The following is a 14,593-nucleotide window of genomic DNA, read 5'->3' as shown; positions in this document are numbered from 1 at the left end:
CGAGAGTTTTTCCAGCCATCTGGTAGCATCAGAATTTGTAGCCCATATGCTACAAAAGACATCTTGTTGATCTTTGAAACACAGAATAGCTCAGACTTTCTTTTTCAAATTAAGCTTCCAAACATATTGAGGAAGGAATTCCACTAACCAGAGTGAACACACTGCTGAAACTGGATATTCAACATTAATTTCCCCTTCAAATGCCAACTCACTCATCCTTGCTGGCTTTAACTCCTCTTTTAGTTCTTCCAGAAGTTCATATTTGGAAAGTGTTGGTACGCATTGTACTTACAAAAGCAGCAGGACAGCAATACACTTATCTACCCTGTCACTGCTTTTAGCAAAGAATGGCTACTTGGATGTTTCCCTCTACATCAGGGCCTACATGACATCAGATGCTGCAGTCTAGCAATGGCCAGGGCAAAACACCCAGGACCTAGATGAACTTTTCATGATACATACATACATTGCTAAGAATGAATCTATTCGTTTCAATGGATCCTATTCTGCTAATGCAAACTGCAGGCACTGGAATTCTGATATGGACTAAGACCCAGGGGAATGGGGATAATCAGGACCAAAGCAGGAGGGGAAAGTGTTGAAGTCCTTTATTCCCTTCACCAGGGTCCTCATGTAGATTGCTCTTTAGCCTCCCTCTTGCATCCAGCACAGAAAGGCAGGGCTAAAGTTAAGATGCCCTAACTGTATAGTCTAACCCCAATGTGCAATAGTAAGGTGATTTTGCCATATGATTGTGTGTTTTTTTTGAACTGCCAGATCTGAAGTACAACATTTCAGAGGCAGCACACTATGTTGAGATATAGCATCCTAAACAGGATCGTTCCACAAATTTTGACCTTTTACTCTCATCCACCCCTTCCCTAAAAGTTCTCTTCATTGCCAGAGAAGAGAAAAATCAAATGTTCAACAAGAACTGGGATGGTACCCATCCAAATGTAAGAAGGTCAGAGGGGTCTATATTCAAACAAGCAAGTGCCACGTGTATTCTGAGATGATCCTCAAGAAAACTGTATTAACCTCCTGCATACATGCTTGGAGTACCGTGGACTCAGTAACTTGCCCATCTTTCTTTTCCTAAATAAATTTCATCCACAAAATTTTGTAATGCCATATTTTCTATGTAAAGTCGTTATAATGAGCTACCTAAAAGCAAGCTTAATTATCAACCATCCTTTTTACGGCTTCATGTCAGGACTATGTACTAGAAAATTTCAAGACCTACTACTTGGCTTAGAATATTCAGGGCTGGCAGCTGCTGAATAGTTCAAGTATGTAACCCAAGAGAAAGGGTTGTATCCAGCGAAGTTGCTCTATTCACACAAGGACTTTTGCTTATGCAACAGAACTTCCCCTCCTTCTCCTGCTCCTGTGTACCTTCGAGATCTCCCTCCCAGAACAGATTTGGGGAAAACACAGGAAGAGGGAACGTTTTTCTAAAAAGCACAAGTCCTTGCATAACCAGAACAAATTTATGGACTCAACCCAAAGTTCTGCATATTGCTTTATCCACAAGTCATCTCTCACTTGGAAGATCACTATAGTGTATAAAATGTATTTGGATAAGTGGATATTATAATTGGATTTCACTTGCATAATGAGTTCTAGCAGTACACGCTTCAATACAGGCATCTGTGATTATTGCTAGGGTAACCCACAGTATCCATTCTAAACTGTTAGAAATTAGCCAGGCGCATTTTGCAACTGGTGCGGGCCCAATTGTGACCACATGGTGATCTCTGGATTCCAGGTTGGTGACTGACATCTCCATCCAGCTGGTCCCTCCAACTTTCTTAAGCAGGGAAGCAGAAGAGCTTATTTATTGCATTTATATCCCACCTTTTTCTCCAAGGAGTACCTGGTTCACTCCCCTGCTCAGTTAATCCCTACAACAAATACCAGTATGGAGAAAGCAAAATGTCACTTGGAGAAGGATCTGAAAAAGTTTTCTTGAATGAAGCTTGAATTTATTTGATTGTTATTTATTTGATTCTGGATTGTTTCATTTGATGTTTTAATGTGTTGTAAGCCACTTTGAATTTTTTTTCTTTTAAAATATAAAGGAAATGAAAACCACCACAACCACCACCACCTGCATTGGGTGAATGGTGCCTAGACATCCCATTGTGGTGACGGTAACCCACAAGATGCCATTGGGCGACTGGCATATATATATGCGCGTTTCTAACACTGATTCTAAACTAAGAAGAAGCAAAACCAGGGAAATATTAGTGCATGATCAACAGTGTTTAATGGCTATCTTACAGATAGTATTCTAGTCTTTAACTCCCTTTCAAATGAGTCCATTTTATAGCAACCCTAATTTTATTGGTGCCTTTCAAGACCTCCCTTTGTTTCCAAGTTTACCATGACCTTCAGTGCCCACATTTGACATCATTTTCAAGTGCTGAAGACTATGGCAAAGCTACAGTTTCAGCGGCACAAAGTCAAACAGCAAGTAAGAGTGTTTTATGACACAGTATACAAGTTTTCACCCACTTGTGCTTGAAGAACTAAAGGCTTAAGTATGGCACAGCAAAAGAAAAACAACAACGATTAATTGAGGTTCTAAACAACAGCTGAAAATACAATGTATTCATCTGCTATTTCATTTCGAGTGAGCCCTACTTGGACCAACAACTCTTCTCTTCCATACACTTTTGTTGCTTTCACTAAGGGAACATTTGCAGGTATTTCCTTTATGGATGTTTCCCCAGGGTTCTCTTTCTATGCGACAAGAATTCCAAAAACATAAAGTGTTTTTAAGCAGACACTTTCATGGCAAATGAAAGATATAAAGACTGGCAAAAAATAAGTTAATGATTCAGCGATTAAGATGGTCTATAAATCACTAAGCAGGACCAAATCTTATTAGCTTTCTAGTTACTTGTATAAAATGAGGTTTTGGTTTTAATTCTACTCCAACCAGATCAGCATCTCTGCCAATTGTAGAGATTTTTTTTATGTAAAAAAAAAGTGTGCCAGAAGAAATGTGAACTTCAATTCCTTATTGAATATAATCTACTGGTTCAAACTTGCTGTTTTCTTCTCTTTAAAAGAAAAGCACTACTCTATTTGCAACTCAACCTTACAAGAAACCAAGAATTTTAATGGTGATTCACTCCAAAAAGGAAGTGAAGGAGAGTGAACAAGGAAGGATTTTAGCTTAGCACCATAAAAAAAAGCTTAATCTAGCAAAACAGAGTATCTCTCTCCACTACATGGTGTACCGACTGAACTTTGTTTTTAAACGTGAAAATCTAGATCTCTCAGTCCTAATTTTGTTAACATGTTTCTAAACTTTGTGAGAAAGTGCTTGGGGATCTTGGATTGCAAAACTTTTCTGTATGCTGTTGCTCCCTATTTACTTCATACAGAAATCATGTACAGTATAGATGTGTCTCCATGTGCCCTGCACTTAAAAGTCTGCACTAAGAGGATCTGAATTCTACACCCTGTTATCAGCTATGCAGATTTCAGCATGCATCTATTTACTTGTTTTGCATTTTATTGTACTAGAGTAACCCTATGTCAACTCAAAAGAAATTGTCACATTGGGTCCAATGAAGATTACTCTCACTCAGGTATGCAGGTACAGGATTGATGCCTGATTGTGTTGTCATGAAGGACAGAGGCTTAGGCAGAGCACTGACATCCCACCCTCTTACTTCCAAAAATGGCTTCTTAGCCTTTCCGCTTTCCTTTTGTTTTCACAAGCATTGCTTCAATCCAAAACCACGACCTTAAGAACTCAGTTTTACAGAGAAAACTGAGGTTCTCAATATGCTAAAAGCAGTACATTTTGTGTGATCTTTGCATATACACAGCCGCCACCAATTCATCAGGCACAATATACAGTATTCCCACAGCTGAGCAAAAAAAATGGAGGGGAAAAGGTGCATATGAGGTAGTCAGTGCACTATATATAAAATGGAAATTAAATGATATGCTGCTAAGCAACATTTTAGAAAGACTGTCATTTTGCAGAGTTTCTTGCATGCTTCATAACAGTATATTTACAACATAACTTCTGTTCTCAATTATAGTGCAAGCATGCCAGCCACTCTACATGCAAAATTAAAACTACATCCTGTTATTTTATTGCAGAGAAGTATTTAACTTTCATTGAGATTTATGTCAAGATCAGCTGACTATACCAGATGTCATAGTGTTCAAACTGTAGGAGACATCCAACTTGCTAGTTAAATTAGGATGCGGTCCAATTTACCCCCAAACCTGAAGTGCTTATATTTTTTAAGGGCCATTTTGCTTTAACTAATATTCATTCATTTAGCTCATTTTAGTGGAAAGCAAATGTGACCCGCACACACAGAGACACAGTTAAAATGACAAGAGCCAATATATTTCATTGAAAAACAAACACTTGGGTGTAGAAAGGCAAGATAAAAATTATTTTTTTTAAAAAAAAAAAGTATGCAAGCATCTGAACAGTATTATTGAAATGCCTGCATTCACATTTTTACTGCAGATGTATTAACAGCCAGGAAAACCAAGTCCCATGGTACAACTGCCCTAGAACAGCAGCTCCAGTGTATACACATTACTTATGAAGAGCAAAACTCCAGACAAATAGCTTTCCAAATTTATGTCAGCGTGTTTATACACTTGCATACAATCTTATATCCACAGTAAAAGAAGAAAATGCGGGGAAAGCTCTGTGTGCACAAAAGTGCCATGGAGCATACATTATACTGAGAATAAAAATTATACCTTTGAATACAAAATAAAAAGTTCAAAACTTTTAACTGCCAACAAGGCCAAGTGCCATTAGGATGACTACTAAGCCAAGTTTCATTGGCCAATTCATAAAAATACATATTCTAATCCTTAATGAATCAAAAAGGTCTAACTTTCAATCAACATAAAGGTTGACAACATTGTGACAATATATTCTACAGACTCAGAAAATAGCAAGTTGATCAGTGGGTCTACTTTTTAGTAATACACACCAAAATCCCTTACCATGAAAGAATATAGGAAAACATTCCTAATTAAAGGTAGGTAGCCGTGTTGGTCTGACGTAGTCAAAACAAAATTTAAAAAAAACTTTCCAGTAGCACCTTATAGACCAACTAAGTTTGTCATTGGTATGAGCTTTCGTGTGCATGCACACTTCTTCAGATGAAGTGTGCATGCACACAAAAGCTCATACCAATGACAAACTTTTTATTTTATTCCTAATTAAGTGGAAGACAGGAGTGCCTGGCGTGCTATGGTCCATGGGGTCACGAAGAGTCAGACACGACTAAACGACTAAACAACAACAACAATTAAGTGCCAGAAGGTCAGATTTCCAGGGTATGCCTTTCAAAGATACAGGCTGAAATTTTATTTTAAATGGAAATTCTCTGTTCAGATGATATAGGCAATTAATGAAAATGGGATTGCAACACCACACATGCTTTGCATATGTTTACATCGCAGCTTCCTGCTTAACAAGGAGTGCTCAAGGTGGTTACAGCTTCCAGGTCATGTGGCCAGCATGACAAAGCCGCTTCTGGTGAACCAGAGCAGCACACGGAAACACTGTTTACCTTCCCGCTGTAGCGGTACCTATTTATCTACTTGCACTTTGACGTGCTTTCGAACTGCTAGGTTGGCAAGAGCTGGGACCAAGCAACGGGAACTCACCCCATTGCGGGGATTCGAACCACCAACCTTCTGATTGGCAAGCTCTAGGCTCTGTAGTTTAACCCACAGCGCCACCCACGTCCCTCTTTTCTTCTCTTTAGGGAGCTTCAAAGCTGAGCAAAGATCCTAAACTGGGATTTCAACATCTACATTCAGAATTTTAGCCACTTACAGGTTCTTCTCTGACAAAACTATCAAGTTGCTTTGATGGAACTGTACTCTTTGAATGCAGGTGGCCCTACTACGTGTAGCTTCATCACCCCAGTTTGAATCTTAAAAATATGCTTAAGGCTCAGGTGCTCCCTCTTCTCCTCCCATTTTTTGCAGTAACCAGAGTTTGTCAAGATGTCCAAGGTGGTTAAAATGCTAGCTGGAATAATAACAATGTGTTCAGTAAGCACTGTAAGTTCAAGAAGGGGGGGGGGGCTGCCTGATCTCAACTGGGATGTTCCATTAAATTGGTCCCACAATACTGAATGCACAGTTCCTGGTAGATACGAACCATGGTGGAACACTAACAGTGACTCCGCCGAAAATCTCAGTGATCAGGCAGTCCTTGAGGTTTCCTGGGCCCAATTTGTTAAGGCTTGTAAATTAACACAAGAACCTTGAACCTGGCCCAGTCGTGCATCGGTAGCAGTGCAAGTGTTTGAGCACTGGAGTTATGTGCTGGAGATAATCTGTCCCCATTAACCATCTAGCAGCAGTTTTGCCCCGGCTGGAGTTTCCAGACAATGTGAAAGGGTAGCCTCACATGAAGTGCATTTCAAGGAATCACTGTGGCCCAACTATCCCTGTCCAAGAATTATCATAGTTTGTGAACCAAGCATAGCTGCTAAAAGGCACTCCTAGCCCCTGAGGCTCCCTAAGTGTCTAGTGACAAAAGACCTTGCCGGTAGGAGCAAAACAACTATAAAACAGTGCCTACAATATTCATCCCACAGTGCAAATCCAGGAGGGTGGTGTCAAAAGTCACCAAGAAACTGAGAAGCAGAGTCACATTCTCCCTATCCCGCTCTCAACTGATCAGTTCCCAAACTGCCCCTGAACCCAGAATGAAACAGATCCAGACAAATTCACATCCAAACCAGAACTGGAAACTATGGCTTCAAGAGCGTGGATTTCCAGATCTCAATGGCAAAACCAAGGGTCGGCCATGACATCTGTACTACACATGCTTACCAACCTGGTGGGACCAACTTCTAAGTAAGTATGTACAAGAGAGGCCTGCAAGTGAGACCTGTACAGAGTTGTGTTCTGGGCTCAGTTCAGATAGGGCTATAGCCTCAAGCTTTCATTTCTGTATTGCTGTTTTGTACTGAATTGCTTTAAGGGACCCAGGTGGCGCTGTGGTTAAACCACTGAGCCTAGGGCTTGCTGATCAGAAGGTCAGCGGTTCGAATCCCTGTGACGGGGTGAGCTCCCGTTGCTTGGTCCCAGCTCCTGCCAACCTAGCAGTTAGAAAGCACGTCTAAATGCAAGTAGATAAATAGGAACCGCTACATAGCGGGAAGGTAAACGGCGTTTCCATGTGCTGCTCTGGTTCACCAAAAGCGGCTTTGTCATGCTGGCCACATGACCTGGAAGCTATACGCCGGCTCCCTCAGCCAATAATGCGAGATGAGCGCGCAACCCCAGAGTCGGTCACGACTGGACCTAATGGTCAGGGGTCCCTTTACTGAATTGCTTTATAATATACCACCTTGGTGTTATTTTATTGAGTAGCAGTACATCAATATTTCAAATAAACAAAGACTTTGTTGTTGTATTCATTTGCAAACATACTGCTATGCTAACTGCATAGTTGAAGTTAAGCAACTATTAGTTGCCCCACCAAAAATAGTGCAGATATATACACTATACACTATAGTTTTATACACTATAGTGTATACACTATAGTTTTAATGCACATTCAAAGCACATTCTCTCCCTCAGAGAACTCTGGACACTATAGTTTACCCCTCATAGAGTTCTACTGCCAAGAATTGCACCAGGCACAGGGGATAATGAACAAGAACATAAATACACAACACCTACACTCATGTTGACTGTACTTCCTGTTTACACATATAAGACCAATTAGCATGAAGGGAGGTAACCAAGACCATCCCAAAAATAAAGGATCATTTTATATTAACTGAACTGAAATTTATTTATTATTTCTTATATGAGCACCGCAACCCCAGAGTCGGCCACGACTGGCCCTAATGGTCATGGGTCCCTTTACCTTTACTATTTTAACCCAGATTGAAGTGGAGTCATGCCATTGTGCTGGAGAAAACTTTTTGCAGCACCTACAGTGCAAACCTAACCATGCCAACACATCAGTATCTCCCACTCAAATCACTAGGACTTACTCCCAGGTAAGTGGGGATAGGCCCTAGTCTGTTCTGGGACACAGAAAAAATAATGTGTTTACCATCGTACTAGATAAGTATTTATAGAATGGAGGAGGGTCCTCCTTTTTGTATTTTCTAATGCACCTTTTGTTTCTATTGGTTTTTCACTTCATTTTGTTTAACTGAAAAAAAAAAATCAATTTAAAAAAAATTTTAAAAGGAAAAGTAAGGTGCTTGCAAAAAGCGTACCACGGAAGCCAAAATGCTTTCCCCTTGGGAGTCCCATTGTTCTAGACACATTTTGTGACAGGGAATTTCATTAGCACGAGCAGTTTCTGAGCTCTGGGCTGCACCTAAAATTTCAGATTAAAACTGCAGAGTGGAAGGAAAGGAGGACCTTTTTCTGCCTCCCTACTTCCAGAACACGAGTCTGACCAAACTGCGGGAGGCAGTGGAAGACAGGAGTGCCTGTTTTGCTCTGGTCCATGGGGTCACGAAGAGTCTAACACGACTAAACGACAACAACTTCCAGCTACTCTCTGAAGACCGGAGAAGAGACCTAAGAATATTAGGGGGGTGCACAGGGAAAGGACTAGACCATGTGAAAAATGAACACAATATTTTAGCTGCAGTTCATTCATTTTTAGCTTTGTAGTCTTGTTATTAAAAAAGCACACCTAGACATTCAGTTGTTACACCCATAACCTAGGTTTCTAACACTGCAACTAGTGTACAGGATTGCCATGGCTCTTGCTGAACTTGGCAGGCTGGAAAACCTCCCTCTGGATGGCAGAAGCAGTGGGGCGGGTGGAGTGCCGCCTCTTGCACTTCTGCCGCCTGAGGTAGCCGCTTCACCCCATGCCATGGGTGGGGGCACCTCCAGAGAAGAAATAACAGGTATTAGGTTGGAAAGCAGTCCTACAGAAAAAGTGTCTGTCTGTCTGAATGCATGGAGTGGGGAATACAAGAAAGAACATCGCAGTAGGTGCAACATGAGGAAACCCTACAGAGAGTTAAAAAGAAACAGAAAAAACTCAGGGAGCCATAACACACCCAACCCACCAAGATTATTATTACTACATTTCTAGTCCATTTTTCCTCCAGGGAGTTCACGGTGGTGTCCGTGGCCCTTTCCCTCCCCATGTTATCCTCACAACAACCCTGTGAGGAAGATTAGGCGAAGAGGCAGCGAATAAACACAGTGTTTCCCGGGTGAGTGGAGATTTGACCCCTTGTCAGCCCAGCTCCCAAGCCTGTCACTCTTCGTCACACCGGCTGGAGACCGACAGGAGCGGCGGAGCGGAGACGGAATTCCGGGCGCCCGCTAGACACGTTCTCTGCGTTACGAGCTTTGCGTAAGGCGCAGCCCACGTCGTCCGCTTACGCGAAACAAGGTGCGGAGTCCCCCGTGGGAACCACCGGCGAAGTGAAGGGCGGCAGCTTTGGGGCAACAGCAGAACTTGGAAGGAGGAGGAGGAGACTAGGGAGGAAGACTAGAGAGCTTGGGGAGCACGGAAACAGGGGAGGCGGTTCATAAACAAGGCGCCTCCTCAGAAGTAAGCCCCGCTGGGTTCCAAAGGGCGCCCCAGAGAGGCAGAGATGGAGGGTGGGTGTTGCGAAGGGGGGCGCAGGCGGAAGCGCCCAGAGGGGAGACGCGGGAAGGGAAAGGGCTACAAGGAGGAATGGAAGCGGGAGGCGGCCAGGTCACAAAGGAAACTTTCCTAAAGGAAGACGGCGGGAGCGTGGGAGGCGAGGCTTCCCCCCCCCCCGGCTGCCTCCCCCGCCCAAGCTAACCACCTCACTCCCCACCTCCCTCCCTCCCCACTGAGCAAAAAGCGAGCAGTCCCTACCTGCGTTAAGGAAAGATGAGCGGCCATGCTGCTTCCATCATGCACCGGCCGGACAGGGAAGGGAGGGCGGGAGGGGGAAGAGCAGCACCCAGGAAGGCCCGGCCCGAGCAGGCAGGCGCTCGCTGGCTCCGTCCCTCCACTCTCTGCCCAACTTCGGCAACTTCCCGAGCCACCCCCAGCCAGGCCCCGCCCTGCGTGCGGCCCGTCCGCTGCGCAGCAAAGCCCGGCGCCCGGATCCCTTCCCGGCACAGCCCCCTCTGGAGCGGAGCCACCACCGAGCAACCGCCCAATTCGGCCTCCGGTCGGAGGAATACTATTACGCTCGCCTGGCCCGGATTCCGAGCCAGCCGGCCAGGAAGGGTTGGTTCGGCTCGACCTCAGTTAAGCTCGGCGGCTACGAAAATGCGGACTGGAGTCGTGCAGAGGGAGAACTTGGGAGAGCTTTCTCGTTGGGCGTACACGCTGTGGGGCTAACCTCCGTTGTGTAATACTCTAAAGTAGATCTCGCCGTGTTCGGTGCTGTTTGCTCCCGAGTAAGCATACCCTACGATTGCAGCCTTACGGGCCATTTCCTTGGTGAACGATCTCACAGCACAAATTGTAAGCTTTGCAAGCCACAAAGCATTTTCCTTCCTCAAGGATAGATCCGCTTAAGCTCAAAATGAATTGTTAGGGAATTGAGTTTCTGCTCTTCCTAAGAGAAGCTGTTTTATCAGTTAGACGGCCTGTATCTCAAACGTCTTTAGTATTCTGAATGCACATTATCCGGTTCTGTTGTCCTCCTGCCTCAGTATAGATAGCAGTTTTAGAACAAACACATAAAACCCTATGCATATTTACTTAGAAGTAAGTCCCATCGAATTTCGTGGAACCTACTTCTGACTGCGTGGGTGGGCTTTTTGCAGTTTCCCTTGTTCCTATTTTATTCAAAAGTGCAGATGCTACCAGAATGGCTTCTTTGGACTTAAGTTGGATACAAAATACTGTACAAATAGGATCGACAAAATTTTAAATCCATACAACAAGGTTGGGGAACCTGTGGTTATTGGACTACAACTCCCATAATCAAGGACTGCCTCTCCCCATATGAACTGACCCAGACCCTGTGCTTATCATCTGAAGCCCTACTCCACATGCCCCCTCCATGAGATGTCCAGAGGATGGCAACCTGATAACAGGCCTTTTCTGAGGAGGCTCCCCATTGTGAAATGCTTTCGCCAGGGAGACTCACCTGGTGCCATCACTACATACCTTTAAGCGGCAGACAAAACCATTTTTTCAACCAGGCCTTGGGCTGTTAACAATCCATGATCTTTTAAAACCGATGGGTTGTTTTTAATGATTTCCCCCCCCCCCACACACACACTGGTTTTAATTAATGTATGGGGTTTTGCTTTGTCATTTTGTTTTCATAACGATGCCTTGAATTGGCTGCAGCAAGAGAAGTAGATTGTTGTTGTTTAGTCGTTTAGTCGTGTCCGACTCTTCGTGACCCCATGGACCAGAGCACGCCAGGCACTCCTGTCTTGCACTGCCTCCCGCAGTTTGGTCAAACTCATGTTCGTAGCTTCGAGAACACTGTCCAACCATCTTGTCCTCTGTCGTCCCCTTCTCCTAGTGCCCTCAATCTTTCCCAACATCAGGGTCTTTTCCAAGGATTCTTCTCTTCTCATGAGGTGGCCAAAGTATTGGAGCCTCAGCTTCATGATCTGTCCTTCCAGGGAGCACTCAGGGCTGATTTCCTTAAGAATGGATAGGTTTGATCTTCTTGCAGTCCATGGGACTCTCAAGAGTCTCCTCCAGCACCATAATTCAAAAGCATCAATTCTTCGGCGATCAGCCTTCTTTATGGTCCAACTCTCACTTCCATACATCACTACTGGGAAAACCATAGCTTTAACTATACGGACCTTTGTCGGCAAGGTGATGTCTCTGCTTTTTAAGATGCTGTCTAGGTTTGTCATTGCTTTTCTCCCAAGAAGCAGGCGTCTTTTAATTTCGTGACTGCTGTCACCATCTGCAGTGATCAAGGAGCCCAAGAAAGTAAAATCTCTCACTGCCTCCATTTCTTCCCCTTCTATTTGCCAGGAGGTGATGGGACCAGTGGCCATGATCTTGGTTTTTTTGATGTTGAGCTTCAGACCATATTTTGCGCTCTCCTCTTTCACCCTCATTAAAAGGTTCTTTAATTCCTCCTCGCTTTCTGCCATCAAGGTTGTGTCATCTGCATATCTGAGGTTGTTGATATTTCTTCCAGCAATCTTAATTCCGGCTTGGGATTCATCTAGTCCAGCCTTTCGCATGATGAATTCTGCATATAAGTTAAATAAGCAGGGAGACAATATACAACCTTGTCGTACTCCTTTCCCAATTTTGAACCAATCAGTTGTTCCATATCCAGTTCTAACTGTAGCTTCTTGTCCCACATAGAGATTTCTCAGGAGACAGATGAGGTGATCAGGCACTCCCATTTCTTTAAGAACTTGCCATAGTTTGCTGTGGTCGACACAGTCAAAGGCTTTTGCATAGTCAATGAAGCAGAAGTAGACGTTTTTCTGGAACTCTCTAGCTTTCTCCATAATCCAGCGTATGTTTGCTATTTGGTCTCTGGTTCCTCTGCCCTTTCGAAATCCAGCTTGCACTTCTGGGAGTTCTCGGTCCACATACTGCCTAAGCCTGCCTTGTAGAATTTTAAGCATAACCTTGCTAGCGTGTGAAATGAGCGCAATTGTGCGGTAGTTGGAGCATTCTTTGGCACTGCCCTTCTTTGGAATTGGGATGTAGACTGATCTTCTCCAATCCTCTGGCCATTGCTGAGTTTTCCAAACTTGCTGGCATATTGGGTGTAGCACCTTAACAGCATCATCTTTTAAAATTTTAAATAGTTCAGCTGGAATATCATCACTTCCACTGGCCTTGTTATTAGCAATGCTTTCTAAGGCCCATTTGACTTCACTCTCCAAGATGTCTGGCTCAAGGTCAGCAACCACACTACCTGAGGTGTACGAGACCTCCATATCTTTCTGGTATAATTCCTCTGTGTATTCTTGCCACCTCTTCTTGATGTCTTCTGCTTCTGTTAGGTCCTTACCACTTTTGTCCTTGATTATGGTAATCTTTGTACGTAGATTAATAACTTTAATCGAGAAGTAGATTAATAACTTTAATAAATACTAATAATCACCCCTGGCTGTACTGACAGTGGCCAGTGGGTGTCTAGTGGGACAAAAGTTGTCCACCTGTGTCTTAAGAGGACTGATAAGCAATTTAGAAAATAATAATTAAAATAAAAATGCAGCTGTTAGTTTATTAAGAAACAGTGCCAGTGCAGGCCAGGCAATTGCAGATCAAATTAATACAGCATCCAGCAGGCAGAGAAGAGCCTTCAGCAATGTGTAATAGTCCACAAAAGTGTCCCTATTTTTATCTGTGAAATGCTGGAGAGACTGTGATACTTCTGTAAGTAGGCCAGGAACATATCTGCAGATTCCACTGTTCCTCTGAAACAAATGGAAGTCGCCCAGTAGCAGAGGTTAACATATTCAGCCCCAAGGTTGCCATTTAAAGTCACTACAAAACTTACAAACTTGAATAAATATCATATGACCTTCAAGCAATGTATAACTGCCAGAGGTTTGGCCACTGCTCACACACTACTCAGTACAGTAATGTACTCTGACAGAAATAGAGCATGAAATGATACCGCTTCAGAATCAGCAACAGCCTGCACACTAGCGCCGTGCTGTTTATTTTATCTTCAACAAGCACAAGGAGCTTTGCTACATTCTGCTGAAAACAGCCTTTTCTCACTAAACACAACCATAAATCATAGAAGTGGCTTTACTAAGTTCTCTATGTAACACATTGAACTTTAAAAACAACTGTCACAGCCGGGGGGGGGGGGCGCCGGTGAGGGGGTGGGAACTGATACTGAAAAGGAAAAAGATCCCCAGTTAGTTACATGGACTCTAGGTTCAAATTAGGCAACACATGTGCACACATAGGCAGAGAGATATCTCCAACATGCATACAAAGTCAACATACTGTTGCAGCAATGTACAAGAAAGTATTGGTTGCAAACCATCTTCCTATGGTTTTATTTTTGGCCACAGCCTGGGCAAAGAGAGAAAATACACAAATGAAAACAGAATATTGTGGGGAATGGCATACGTGCCCACAACAGCCCAAGAAACTCTGCCACAGCCCACCCATCATGGACAGTGCTGGCAACATGATCCATGTGGAAACAGATGCAGCCAGTCTCCCACATGATGATGATATAATATATACTATATAATAATAATATAATATAATATAAAAGTATAAATAATTTATTATTTATACCCCGCCCATCTGGCTGGGTTTCCCCAGCCACTCTGGGTGGCTTCCAACAGAATATTAAAATACAATAATCTATTAAACATTAAAAGCTTCCCTAAACAGGGCTGCCTTCATATGTCTTCTAAAAGTCTGGTACAGTGGTCCCTCGACTCACGAAGTACTTGACATACAAAATTTCGAGTTACGAATGGGGGAAAAAATGGCCGCACGCTTACGTTTTTTTCGATATCTGAAAGGAAAACCGTTGCGGTTTAGATGGGGTTTTCTTGTCTTACGAATTTTAGATGCGGTTTACTCGACTTACGAATTTTTCCGTTTCCAATGCATTCCTATGGGAAACCGCTTTTTTTACTTACAAACTTTTCGACCTACGAATGTGCATTCGGAACGGAT

The 14,593-nt window shown here is 43.3% G+C and overlaps 1 protein-coding gene across 4 annotated transcripts in view; it reads right to left on the bottom strand.

Moving 5' to 3' along the window:
• Positions 1–10,004, bottom strand: part of EPS15 (epidermal growth factor receptor pathway substrate 15) — a 55,099-nt gene extending 45,095 nt beyond the window's left edge. For all 4 annotated transcript variants that reach the window (XM_060276910.2, XM_088674064.1, XM_088674063.1 and 1 more), the window contains exon 1: positions 9,860–10,004. In XM_060276910.2, the coding sequence (XP_060132893.2) occupies positions 9,860–9,886 (27 nt within the window). In that variant the 5' untranslated portion in view covers positions 9,887–10,004. The remainder of the gene's footprint in view (positions 1–9,859) is intronic.
• Between the last annotated feature and the right edge of the window lie 4,589 nt (positions 10,005–14,593).

This window comes from Zootoca vivipara, chromosome 7 (genome assembly GCF_965207765.1).
Source record: "Zootoca vivipara chromosome 7, rZooViv2.hap1.1, whole genome shotgun sequence".
In the NCBI taxonomy this organism is placed as follows: domain Eukaryota; kingdom Metazoa; phylum Chordata; class Lepidosauria; order Squamata; family Lacertidae; genus Zootoca; species Zootoca vivipara.
Note: the sequence above shows the minus strand (reverse complement) of the source record. Positions and strands in the feature narration are given on the sequence as shown.